Genomic DNA, 13654 nt, shown 5'->3' with positions numbered 1-13654 from the left:
TTAATATTAGGTAATGAAACATGAGGAAGCCTAGTTACAGAAACAGCTTATTGGGTGTGTATGTATTTTCCTTTTTCTTAAGCCCTGTTTCACTCACAGCTTCCTTGATACCTGCATGTCCTGCCCGTGGGCTAGTACAGTGCATGTGAGCAGCCCGCAGCTGGGTGCTGCATTTCGGGTGCGGGCGCTCGGTGGGGCGGCCAGCTCACTGCCATGTCTCCCCCAGCAGCTCCACGTTCAAGGACTTGGAGGGGAACAGCCTGAAGGACAGTGGCCACGAGGAGAGTGACCAGACCGACAGCGAGCACGATGTGCAGCGCGGCCTCTACTGTGACACGGCTGTCAACGATGTGCTCAACACCAGCGTCCCCTCCATGGCGTCCCAGGGCCCCGAGCCAGGTGAGCTCCCGCCCCGGGTGCGCGGGGAGAAACTTAGCATGGGCTGGGGATAAGGCTGCGCATCTTCAGAGCGCTGTGTAGATAGAAATTAATCTTTGTGCCACGCCTGTCAGGTAGGTAAGCGTTTAGGATTATCCTGTATTTCACAGATGAAAAACCCTGAGCACCCGTGTGACAGCGCGTGAGCGGCGGAGCTGGGATTAGAGCAGGAATTACCAGCTTCAAGTGTGGGGCTCGTGCCTCCTGATGGAGAGCACCCCCTTCCTGCTCCCTGCTGTGCAGGAGATGCCCAAATAGCTTCCCCAAAAGGCTGGCGGAGCATGCGGGCCCCTAGTGAAGGGTCCCACAGAAATTGGCCCGGGCTGGTGGGCGAGGGGCTTGCGTCCCTTCCCCACAGCATGTGATGTGCTGTCAGCTGTTACACATCCCCACGTGCGCAGCTGGAAATTGAAGCCCTGATCTCAACCCAGCCTAATGTCAGCTAGAGGAGAGGAGTCAGAGGAGTTCAGCTGAGCCCAAGACGTCATTTGTACTTGGGCATGAATGTCGCTTTTAATGTCTTACTGATGCAAACATCCTATGCAAACATCCTGTCTTTTTCAATTAAGAAGTATGAATGTGGTTTGGTGCTCCAGCACAGGGAAGCCTCAGGGTGCTTGGCTATATCTTGAGATAAGCTGTAGCTGAGGCTCAAATGGAAGCCCCACTGCTAAAAGACTTAAGGATATGAAAACAAAATGCTGTGATTATGAACTGGTCTTCAGCTGTTTAATTCAATTCATGGTAAACATCATTAAAAGCCTTTGTTTTGCTGTCATAAAAGAGTCAAATGGGGGAGAAAGAGTTCTTGCCATCTGCGCTGCCAAACGTTTTTTTTTTTTTTTTCTTGAGAGAAGCTGATCGCTGTATTAATTCTCGATAGAGTCTGTTAAATGGCCGTAGTTAACCCTGTAAGACTCTGCGAGCACAGGAATGCAGAGGTCACCTACCCATTCCACACTGCCAGCCACGCTAATTGGAGAGGGATGGCATCTGCAGTGATAATGTATTTCCAGACAACCCTACTGTGGCCAAAGATGAAAAAAATTAAACATTTATATAACTGTACGGTGGCAGTTTAATTCTCCAAGGACCAGCGTTGTGTCAGAGAATGCAGGCTGATAGCTATCATTTATTATTCTTCTATTACAAAGAAATGCTTTTTCATTTCGATCAGGAGAGGGTTTCCTAAGATGCGTTTGCAGTAAGGGACAACAGTAGGTGCAAAAATGTTCATAATTGATTCCCATCCTGCTGAATGGTCTGAGCAACATCTGTTAATTTTTTGTCACATTTCTTCAGCAAAAAAAACCCACAATCTCAATGGACTGCAGATAGGGTTTTACAGAGATTAAATTTCTGATAAGTCTGCTGGCTGTCTCTGTTGCTCAGCTGATAACAATGCAAATAAGTTAAGGAGAAGGAGTTGGAGGCAGAGGTTGGACGAGTTACACAAGAAATAAATTTAGTCCAGTCCATTGCCACAAGAGCTCCTTGTTGTCTGTAAAACACCCCCAAAAAATGAAGATCATTTCCAGGAGGAAGCTTCCAAAGGCAAGCTGTGCATCCCCAGTTCCATGTGGGGCTGTGGGGAACCTGCTGCGAGGGCATGGAGGTGTAGGCGGAGTATGGGCAGAAGCAGTGCAGGCAGAGAGGTGGGCAGTTGCTGGACCAGAAGCTGAAGAAAAGGTTAAAGAGAGTATTTTCTCAGCTGATTTGTCGAGCAGTGGCCGTATGAAATAATCAGGAAAATTGAGACACTCAGACCACGGCAATAACAGCGGTTCTCATGCGATGGCTCTGTCTTTGTGATTTTTACCCAATTTCAGGTCAGAGACACAGGGGCGGGAAAGAAACAACCCGCTACCCAAGGCAGGGTCGCCCAGGATGTGCAGCCCCAGTGGGAGCATGCTGCATGGCGCTGGTCCGTGGCTGGTGGGGAGTCTGGGTGGATTGCTCTGCCACAGAGCTTGGACCTCTGCTCAGGGCCGTGATTCATCAGGGAGAACTTTGAGGCTTCATCCATTACTTCAGGAGTCTTTTTATGTGCTTGGTGGGTAGTCCTGGGCCTGGTGAGCCAAGACGCTGGTTGGCACAAATCCTTGCAGCTTGCATCTTGATATAAAGAACGTTAATCACGAGGGGATGCAGGACAGTCCCTCAGTGCTGGTGCGGGGGGTTAGCGTGGACCCATCTGGACAGTCACCACTTACTGAGGTGCTGGGTTTCCTGCAGAAAGAATTAGGCAGGGATGTGTCCAAACTCCTTTAGTGCTCTTAAAATCAATCTCTAGGCCTGTGGGTTTGGGGCCTGGTCGTTCAAGAAAACATCAAACTCTTGTGGACTTGAGGGGGGGAAAAACTGAAGCCAGTTTAATAAATTATTTTACTGTGAAACTGGCTTATTCAGGCACAACTGGTCTCCAGAACAAAAGATGCCTCAGTATCCTTTCATGAGGCAGGAGCTGCTCCCCCTGGGTGGCCTCAATGCCCATCAGGACCCCCTGGTTGAAGGTAGCTTCACTGCCTCGGTGCCACTCCCTCTGGCCCTTTCTCTTCCTTTGAAAATGACCTAGATTTCCAGAAAAATGGCAAGCTGTTGTGTGAAGGGTGTCAAGCTTAAGTGGGCAGCAGCAGGTCATCAGAAATACTGCCTGGAGCTCAGCCATATCACTTGTTTTGGAAGTAGGACTTCTGCCCAGTTGCTCTTTACCTCAGGATCTTAATTATTGATTATAAATTCATCAGTTGAAAAGATTGCTTTAATTGCTCTGATATGTACCCAATTTGGAGTTCATTATCGCGCAGGATTGTTTTCCTTCCCCTGCTAATTGATACCAAATGGGACATTCAGGAATGCGGGCATTGGGCGCTGCTCCACTTTTCACAATTGCCTTGCTGCTGCTTAATTGTTTGTTTATTTGCAGAGGTGTTAAGCACTGCTAGGAATTTTTATGCACTTTTTTCCTAACGTTGCTCTCAGCTGAACTTTCAAATGGATTTGTCTGAGAGCGAGAGATTTGGAAGCGTCTGTTGGATATCAGCTAGGTTTCAGGTTGGCTGGAGAAGGCTACCAGGGGATGGGGGTGAATTCTGGGGTTCCCGTGTGTATCTTGGCCGATTTCTCTGCAGTTTGTAGCGGATTTCCTCCGGGGCCTGGTGTCATCCTGAATCAGAGGACTAGAGGATGCTGCGAGTCCCTGCCTGGGGTGAAGTGCCCCGTGGTGTTGGCAGCGCCTCCCTGGGGCAGCACTGGGGGTGCGGCACCGTGGGAGCTTTGCTGTCGGGTTTGAAGCTCCTGACGATGTTCATTCCTCCCAGCAACGTGGGGAAATCGCAGCGTGAAGGATTTTCTTGCACTGCAAGCGGTGGTGGTGCTTTTCTCCGTAAGTGGCAGCATGGACCAGATGTTTCGCAGGGTAATTGAAAATTCCATTTTATCAGAAAGCATTTGCTGTCAAAAAGTTTTATCTTTACTTCAACAAAGAGGTTGATTAGATCCCTCAGGACCTGAATTAGCATCTTTGAGTCTAGATACTCTGTTTTGTGATTCAGGTAGTTATTCCTCACTTGGTTTTACTCATACTGGGACTTTTTTTTTAATGCCTTTGCCCTCTACCCAACATATCATTTATGCAGGTTTGGCTTGTTTTCTTTTTGTGGACGTATACAGGCACACAGATTTGCTTAAATATTTTCTATTACCTTTTTCACCTTTCCTTGAGCCAGAACCGTGCTTGTACTCTGTAAGTCACAGGAGCTCTTATCAGTGTAGAAATCATAAAAGAACTATTTCAAATATGTGTTTATAATGTTACAAGCAACAGATTTCCAGTTTACCTTAATTCCCAGCGCTGGACAGTATTTTGTCAACAGTTGTGGAAGGAAAACTATTGACCCAATGAAGTGGTGATTCACTGCTTAAGATAAAAATAGAATCCAAAGGAAAATACAAAAATAATAAACGTGCACTGATCAGAAAAAGCCAGTGTTAGAAATAGTCACTTCAGACATAAAATAGTGAAAAGCTTTAAAATCAAAGTCTGGGGGGTTTTAAGCAATTTTTTGTGTCAGTAATGTGTCTCCTCAAAGAATTGCTTCTAGAAGCATCGTTTTCATTTTCCTGATGTCATATCAGCAGTAAAGGTTGGCCTGAAATGTCTTGGGTAAAGACCTGATCCTGCATACATTAGCATGTTTAACTTTACCCACAACGGTAGTCTAGTTGTGTCTGACTCTCATAAACTCCAGCAAGATGAAGGGTTCTTTGAGTAGAAATGGGTTATATTTAAATGCTTGTGTTAAGTCTTCTTTATACTATTGCATAGTATAGAAATAGGCTTGAATGTAAAGGAGAGCCAAGCATGTGATATTCACTGAAACTTTTCTTGCTGGTTGCCTTCCTAATTATTCAGAATCATCATCATTTAGTGGATCAGATTTTATCTAGAATATTCCAATTGGTTCTTATGCTCATCTCCATAATATCTGGGTGCATTACAGTCGTGAATTGAGAACATGACTAATGGTATTAACTGGAGGCAAACAGTTATTAGGAACTGTTGATTTTGAAGCTAATTTCCAGCAGTCATTCCACCTGCAACTCCCTTTTATTCTGAAGAAAGGCTGTAGCGCTATATGAATGTGAAGACCCAAGTGACATATTTTAGAGCTTTGGAAGTTGGAAATAGAGCTGCATTTCTCAGGAAGTTTATAAAAATGAATAAAATACCTATTTTCTTATTTTTGTATATGCAGCACAAGACATAAAGTATAACATCCATATGTGAGTGACAGCACATCCCTTAAGATGGATAAATGCTGTAAGCTTTCTTTACAGGGCAATGTCAGTTATTGTAGCTCTTCTGATTTCTGTATTGTTGAATAGATCTTCCAGTAAAGCAACCTAAGTAAGCTCAGTGGTGCTCCTACAATGGCCCGCGCAGAGGGAGCAGTCAGCTTTTCAAAATAATTTGAAGCTCCAGAGAAGGATTTTTATGGGAAGTGGTAATCTGGGCTTTGGGATAAGAAGAGGAGTTGATTGTCTTATGACTCCTGCACTTTTAAGCGATCGCCTACTTAGCATCCAAGCCTGCTTTGGCCAAAGCCTTGCAGAAACAGAGGAGCTGGGGCAGCTCAGGGCTGGCTGGTGTGGTTACAGATCATTCAGAGCTGGGCACTGGACCAGGCTTGCCCATCAAGGGGCCCAGCTGCCCTTATCACCATGCTGTTCAGGGCAGCGGTCACTCGAAGAGGTTTAATCTGTGCACTGGTGCTGTGGCAGGCAACAACAGGTCCCTTGCATTACTTCTGCTCTAGGTTCGTAGCTCTGCATTTTGCCTGAGTAGAGCTTAGAAGAGTCCTCTCTGGAAATTGGTGGTGGGGCAGGGATGACATTGAAGTAATATCCTTAGAAATAAATGAAACCCAATCCATTTTGTACAGCAACAGAGCTAAATAACAAACAGATGTGCAACCTTCTTTGTTTGCATAAAAAGCATTATCATATATCCCACATTCCTGGCACTCTTTCTTCAGTTTCCACGTTCATTCCATTAAAAATGATTCTTGCAATGTCTCCATCACTGAAGATACTCAGCCAGGGTCACAGAAGTTATAACCTTTAGATCCTTGAGATCTTTCTGTGTAAGAACAGAAAATACTCACCAGATGTGAACATTTTGGCAACTTGGAGAGGAAAATTAAATCTTGGATTCATGCCCTGTTGTGTAGGTTTGCAGTGGATGAATGATCAATCCGGAAAGTTGGTGGGTTTCTAGTGTTTTATTGTATTCTTTAATGAGATTTTGTCCAATTTAGTTATTGCTTATCCACATTTTTGCTGGGTGACTGGAGAACAATTTGTAGGAGATGCAGAGAGTGAAATTTCTGATCAGATGGTTTCAACTTCTGTGTGTGCTTGGTTTTGTTAATCACTCCAAAACTCTAGTCCCAAGCAAAAGGCTCGAAGGGCAGGTCTGTGTGAGGGTTCAGCTGCAGGACAAGGCAGTGCTAACCTGCTTCCCTGGCTCTCCCAGCTCATCCTCTTCCAAAAACATCACACTATACTTAGATTTTCAAATATTTCTAAGATAAATAAACAATTCAGTGAAGTGTGCAGCTTCCTCTTCCCTTATAAACAAGCCAAAAAAGCTCATGTAGGCTTTTTTCCCTTTGACAGTAACCTCTAAGGAAACCATTAACTCTTTCTGTCTCACAGTTGTTAGGATTAGTAACGGTCAAGGTAATGGCCATCATATTTAACAGTGGGAAAGGTATATGAATAAAAACTAACCTTCTGCTAACGCAGCAAGTGAGCACTTCCCGATCTCCTCCTGTAATCAATCTACATCGTTAATGACTCTGAAAACAGACTGAACTGCTGGGGCTGGCACCAGGAAACTTGCATTACAAACTAACCGTCTCTTATTAACCTTTTGGTGCTTCCTTCACAACACTAATTACAGCCAAATAGAACTACTGTTTGTGAAACTCTTAAGTTAAAATACAATTTTCAGAGGAAATATGGTAAAATCCAAAGCTCCTGTTTGCTTGGCCTTTCTTTTTAATTATGATGGAGGATGGCTGTTACTTGTTTAACAGAGGCTTACATGATTAATGCTGTAATGTTACTGTAATTAAAACACCGAAAAAGATGTGATTGGAGCCTGTATAATTTACAGACATCTCCACATTCTGGTGGCAGAGCAGCTCTAAGTGTTGCAAAGTGGAATCATAAAAATTTATTCTAATTAAAATTGCCAGATTGACTAAACAACAGGTGACTTATGTAACTCGAGCAACTTGCTCTTTGGGTGAGAAATCATCTGAAATCAGTGAATTATACAAAGCTGTCTATTATTCTAGTAAATGGGAAAGTGTGTGCTTACCATGGCAACCTGCATCAATTTTGCTGCCGCTGGAAAATACAGGGCCCTTTATTAAAGGAATAATCACTGCAAACAGTGCACTGACCCTCGGCCTCCACAGGCTTTTGGTACATGGCATCACGTTAGCATGGATCGTTACAGAGTGTTGTTCTGGTCACAAGCAATTGCTATCAAATTAAATAACTCCTGGTGCATCGCAACATGCACCCAGTCATGAAGGGGTGTTGAGAGGAAAATGCCAGTCTTTCCCTCCATCACCCTTTTGTGCTCAAAGGGTGGTGAGCATATCCCCACTCCTTCCTCTGGGTCAGCCAACAAAGGCTGTTGGCTTTTCCAGCAGCTCCTTGAAGCTGTCCCCAACACCTCGGCCAGGCGACAAGGGATGAGGAGCAAGTTATGGGGGCTGTCACACTGCCTGCCTCCTTTTGATACAAGTTGGGTAGATATTTTTTTGCCTGCTAGTGATAAAATTGCTGCAAATAACTTTATATGTGCCATAATGAAAAATCATAGTCTCCTCTTCATTTGAACCTCTCTTGATTACAACTGCGTCATGTACAAAGAGTTGTAGGGATGGTGCAGGGGAAGGAGCCCACCATTTTCTGAAAGGAGGTGCATATGGGTAAGTGTCTAAAATGATCTAGTTCCAGCAGATTATGACTGAACGGAGACGTAGCACAGGGTTTGTATGTAGGTTGTTTTACTAAATGATCTATGTAATAATGTATAAGTCAAAACTCTGTAATAATTGGCACCAAACAGCAAAGAGAACTTGCAGCTTTTATCTGTCTTAAGGGAAGTGCTGCCACTCAAAGCTCTTGAGCGCTATATTTTATTTCTTATACAGCATATATGAATGTAAGGGAGTAGATATTTTTAAATAGGTCACAGAATTATTAAAAAGTTTTGCAGCTTTTCTTCACTGCAGACGTGCAAGTGTGCAGCTGAGTGTCTTGAGCTGGGAAGCAGAGCCTGGCCAGACCCAGGCTGGTGCTTGGGTTCCCTTTGTTTCTCCGTATCTGTGCATTAAACCTCTGTGTCTAGAAGTGCTTCCTAGCAAGCATATTATAGATATATGCTAGCCACAATGCGTATAATCACGATAAGCATTATGTGGCCCCATTTTTGCTGAATATCTGTAGTAGTAATGATAAACCTCCCCATTCTCAGCATTAGTTCTGTTATTGTTTCTATTTTTCAGCAGAAATACTTTTTTTTTAGTTCCATTTTCCTTATTTTCACCCTCTTTCAAGTGTGGAGAATGGCTGGCTTTGTAACCAACTTCATTAGCTACTTGCGTGTTGTGTTTCATTACTGGTACCCGCAGACGGCTCCGAGTGACAGCACGGAGCAGCAGGTGACTGACTGCCACAACCGTGTCGCTTCATGTTCGTGCAGAGATGGTCACGCTCAGGGCGTGGAAGTGAAGTCAGGTCAGGAAGGGTTGTGCCCCAGGTCTGGGATTGTCAATAGGAGAATATCTGAGTATGTGGAAGGACAAGCTTTTTTGAAGACAGAGCTTTATCCTGAAGAAATCCTGGGTTAAAGTGGGTCCCTGTAGGAAAAGGAGAAAATTGAACCAAAAAAAAAAAAAAAAGGATGAAAAAATCCCTGTCTGAATTGAAGCGATAGGAAATGAAAATTGCTGAGATATACTGTCATGTGGGTAGTGGTGCTACCAACCTTGTGCTGCAGTAATTACCTCTATGCATGCAATTTGTGCTCGGCTACGAATGATTTCCCACATCATCCGGTGCCCAGGCTATATTCAATCAGTCCCAGCTGGATAAAACTATCTTGGATCATTTTGTGAGATTTCACCACAGATGGTACCTTGCATCTTAGGGAAGCACTTGAGAACCGTAAGCCACAAAGCATCCCTGGCACCGGCGCGGAGGCGTGGAGATGGTCACAGGAGGTTTCCTGTGGCAAAGGGAGGGCTGGGCGGGGAGGGGGGGACAGCTCCTTCTGCAGGGTGCTGAGCACCGCAGCTGCAGGTGCTGGGAGTTAAAGCAAATAGCTCGTGGCCCTTCCTAGGGAGAGGGCTGTGCTCTGCTGGCTGCGTGGTGGGGAGAGTGGGTACTGCGGTGGTTCTTGCACCATTTAAGTGGTAAACAAAAGAGGGTGAGGGGCGTTGGTTGGAGTTTTTGTGAGAAGCCTAAGGAAGCAGGTATCCACACGACTTGCAAACCAAAATAGGTCTGGCATTTGATTCCTCTGGCTGCTTTGGAAACGTCAGCTTCATTAAAGACAGCCAGACTTCTGTAAAGATTCAGGAGTCCTACTGCAAATCGCACTTGTCGACTGCAGCATGTAAAAGGACTGTACTTTGTGTTTTAAGGTGTCAACTGGTGCCGTAAAAATCCATCCTTTTCCTCTGGTTTTGATGGTCCAAAGGGACAGGAGGAGGGAGCTAGTGTGAGTGCAGCATAAGGTGCTGCCGTGTCTGCTCGGCCATGCTCTCCAGCTAGCTGGCTCGATGTGCAGACTGCTTCTGATCCAGGTGAGGAGCCGCAGGTTTGCACTGAGAGAGGAATGGCTCTTCCCGGTCAAATCATCTTGATTCTGGATTAGATACAGCTCAACGAGAAGCTACAAAGGGGCATCTACCGTTTGGGAATTTGGCTAGAAATCTGAAGCCAAAACTATCCATAGCAGTAAATAAGGAAAGGTCAGAGAGCCAGAAGTGTTATTGGAAGTGGTATGTACATTAGTGGAATGTATAAATAGCTTTGGGGAGTGTCTGGCACACCCAGGTGGGTCTGTCGATGGGCCACTATATATATACTGCACTTCCATTTGTTTCCTGTTTTTCATTCTCTGAGTTTACCAGCTATTTGTGCTGCTGACATTGCTTTTCACCAGCATGTTTCAACTGAAGCTGTGTCTTCTTGATGCCCCAATCTTCCTGTCCTTGCTGTTCCTCTGAGTCCATCCCTGAGAGTGCAGGACTGCAGTCTGCCCTGTGACACTGGCCTCTTGATTTTCATGTTCTGCATCTGTTTTGACATGCAGTGCTTTTGCAGCCACTCTCTGATGAGTTTTGGTCCCTTAGATGCATTGATTTATAGACCTTTCCTCTGCAATACAGCTTCTCTGGATGACAGTCCACGAAGCACATGATAACTCAGCAGCCTAAATTATTCAAGGAGATTGAATGCGTTTGGCTTGTTTTAAACTTTTGTTTCCTTTCAGGACTGTCAGTAAAACAGGTAACTGTGATGCTTGTATCAAACTCATTCAAGTGCCAGTGAGACACAAACAGCTCAAGTACAACCCATGTTTTACTTCATTCGCCACTTATATCCACCTTGAGCTGTTCTTTTTCTGGTCACTTTTGTGCCTCGTAACAATGTTTATCTTACATTTACAGTGTTCCTCCTCTCTGAAATAATTTTGTGGCAGAAACACCCATGTAAAATTCAAAGAAAACTCAGTGTCTGTTCCACCCTTCAGCCACGTGTCCTTTTGTGGAAGTGTATTCACTCATGCAAATACCACTCATGCAAATATTTAGATGAAGTAGTCATCGCTGTAGGATCCAGGAACCTCACGTTAATGAAGACATGTAATTAAAATGAGCAATTCCACCTGCAATTCTCTAATCACCTGACCTCTGCTTCATCAGCCTTCCTCTTTTGTTATTTGGTAGATATGCCCTATTAATTCACTATAAATTCCTCTGCCAATTCACTATACAGCCCTGGCTGGGCAGATGTGCCTTGCGGAGACCACCAAGCCCTGTCAGCCGGGGGAGAGGAGATACTTTGTCTGTGAGGGACCTCATGCAGAAATTTCTCCCTGCTTTCTTGGGGCTGTTCTGCATCAGGAGAGGTTACAGAATCTTCTGGGAATTGAAGTCACTGACTTTCACTTTCCAAACACATGTATTTGGTTCCTATTTTGTCTGGAGATTTAGGGCCTGACTCAATGCCTGCTGAATCCAGCGGGACTCTTTAAGCTGATACTGTTGGGCTTGAAATGGGACCCAAGAGAGATGGCAGCCCCTGGGGAGATGCTCCGGGCTTCACACTGGTCATCTCAGCCCCCATCCAAAGGGTGCTCAAGGAGGAGGTGTTTGCTGCTCTCTAATTCAGCAAATAAGGCATACCTGCTGCTGGAGGGTGGAGCATGCCTCAGAAAATTCTAGCTGCAAATGGGACGTATGATTTTAGGAATTAGAATAATTACCCCCTGGAACAGGCTCCCAAGGGATGTGATATATTCTGTATCACTTAGAGTCTTTAAATCACATTTGCATGTTTTTCCTAAAAGCGTGCCTAGTCACTCAAAGTGAAGAGCTGTGCTGGAGAGAGGCAGTGTGACAGAGCTGCGCATCCTGCGCTGTGCACAGGAACAGAGCATGCAGTCACCGTGGTCCGTGCAGATTAAACTGTGCAGGACCATGGAGGAGTGGGAGGAGTGGGTTTTGGCACGTCCTCAAGGAGCACAACTGTCCACTTGGTCACACAGCGGTGTGCAGAGCTGAGCAAGTAACCGCAGCAGGATGATTCAGGAGTGAGCTCCCCCAGCCAAAATCCGCATTCCCTTTCCGAACACACAGTCCTTTCTTCCTGATGGCTGAGCAATTCTGGTTCTATCAGTGTTACCAGGACCTTCCCTCCCACCACTCCCTAAATGATGAGAGTGATTTTAAAGGCCTTATTTCCCATACTTTCCCTTTTATCTCTACAACCAGCAGCCCTTTAGTTTTCAGTTACTGCTTCTGCATTTGGTGAGCTATCAGAAGCTGTTGTCAATGACTTTTCTCTTTTCCGTGATCCTGCCTGCAGGATTTGGGGAGATAATTCATTTGGACCTGGTGCTTTGTCAACTTTCAGCGGTTTTAATTGCCTAATCATCAGTGCTGATGCTGTTGTTAAGCCTGTTAAAACTTGGTCCTGCTGAACAACCAAGCTGCGTCTGTCTCATCCTGTTGTGCCTGCTGTGTCGGCTGGGGCTGGCTTTGATGCTTCCCCCCTGTCCCCAGCTTTTGACTGCTCCTTCCCACCCCACCTCAGGAGGGGATGCAGCAGCATGCTAAGCCACGCTGGGGAGCCTGAAAGTAGGAATAATTGAAAAAAAGCCCACAGAGAGCCAGGTGCTCTCCTGGGAAGATCTGCCTCCCGCCTGCCGTGTGCCCGTGCTGGCCCCGAGGTGCCTGGTGGTGGGGGAGCTGGGATGGGGTCGGCCACCCTGAGCCCCGGCACGGAGGATCTCGCAGGAGGAGGCGGGGCGGTGTGTCACTTCTCAGGGACCTCAGTGACATTGTTGCTTTGCCTACTCTTGGGTGCCTTTTCTGCCTTCGTTATCGTCTTTAGAGCTCTAATTGACTGCTGCCACCTTCTTTGCTATGCACCCAACATGCCCAACTGGCTGGTGCCATCTCTCGAAGCCCCCATTGTTCATCCTCGCCTCTTCCAAGACTGATCTTACTTAATGGCACACACTGAACATGAGTGCATTACCATCCCTTTTCCAAGAACAGTCTCCATCTACTCTTCTCTTGTCCCCCAGTGCCTCATCCAATTTAATTAATTATACTTAGTAAATTACGCATCCTGTCAAAGTTTTTCCTTTCTGAGGTTTAATGGTTTTTTAATTCTAATGCATGCTGCATGTGTAAGTGTTTTAGAAATGAGCAGAGTATGCAGCAGCAGTGAGGTAGCATTACATCTGTGTGCCGCAGACAGCGAGGAAACATGAGGGTGGATCCCTGTAGAGAGGCTCCAGCAGAATTACTGCAGGACTGCATCGGCCTGCCTGGAAGCCGCGCTGCTGTAGTGCTCAGAGGGGAGATCAGCTCTGATCCCACTGCCGAGGGACACGCAGGGACCAAAAGCACCAGCTCATGGGGCACCTTGTGTTGTGGCCATGGTGCTGCTGCCTCTCCCGCAGAAGCAGGTGCCTGGCCGGCAGCTGTGCACCGGCACCGGCACGTCTGGGTGGCCGCCACAGCCCTGTGGTGAGCTGGGATGTAATGAGCTCGACTCTTCTCCTTTTGCTAGCTCTGTCGGAAAGCACCGAATTACATCAGTCATTTTGGCGTTGTTTCATTCCTTTGAAGAAATGCCGCATTAAGGATGTGGTGGGGACTAGATTAATCAGGTAACGATGGTTAGGGCTTGTACCTATCGCTCTTTATTTTCCAGTGACAGTTAGAAGGTTTGGTCAGCAAAGTGGCTCAGTAGGCGTGACTTTGTGGGGCCTTACACTTCCTAGCTTTTGCTATTTCCAGATAAAACCTGCTCAGACTGAGGGTTGTGGGTTTTGGTGTTGTTTTTTTTTGTTTGTTTTGTTTTGTTTTTTTTTTTCCTTTTTTTCGCC

General features: G+C 45.8%; 1 protein-coding gene across 3 annotated transcripts in view; it reads left to right on the top strand.

Moving 5' to 3' along the window:
* The window catches only part of PCDH19 (protocadherin 19), a 57730-nt gene that overhangs the window by 28913 nt on the left and 15163 nt on the right, over positions 1 to 13654 (top strand). Inside the window, exons 4-5 of one of the 3 annotated variants that reach the window (XM_035325358.1) lie at positions 227 to 399; positions 549 to 1216. In XM_035325358.1, the coding sequence (XP_035181249.1) occupies positions 227 to 399; positions 549 to 562 (187 nt within the window). In that variant the 3' untranslated portion in view covers positions 563 to 1216. Of the gene's footprint in view, positions 1 to 226; positions 400 to 548; positions 1217 to 13654 lie in introns of those variants that run through there. The other 2 variants (XM_035325357.1, XM_035325355.1) reach the window with 2 other exon arrangements.

The sequence above is a fragment of the Oxyura jamaicensis genome, chromosome 4, assembly GCF_011077185.1.
Source record: "Oxyura jamaicensis isolate SHBP4307 breed ruddy duck chromosome 4, BPBGC_Ojam_1.0, whole genome shotgun sequence".
NCBI lineage: Eukaryota > Metazoa > Chordata > Aves > Anseriformes > Anatidae > Oxyura > Oxyura jamaicensis.
Note: the sequence above shows the minus strand (reverse complement) of the source record. Positions and strands in the feature narration are given on the sequence as shown.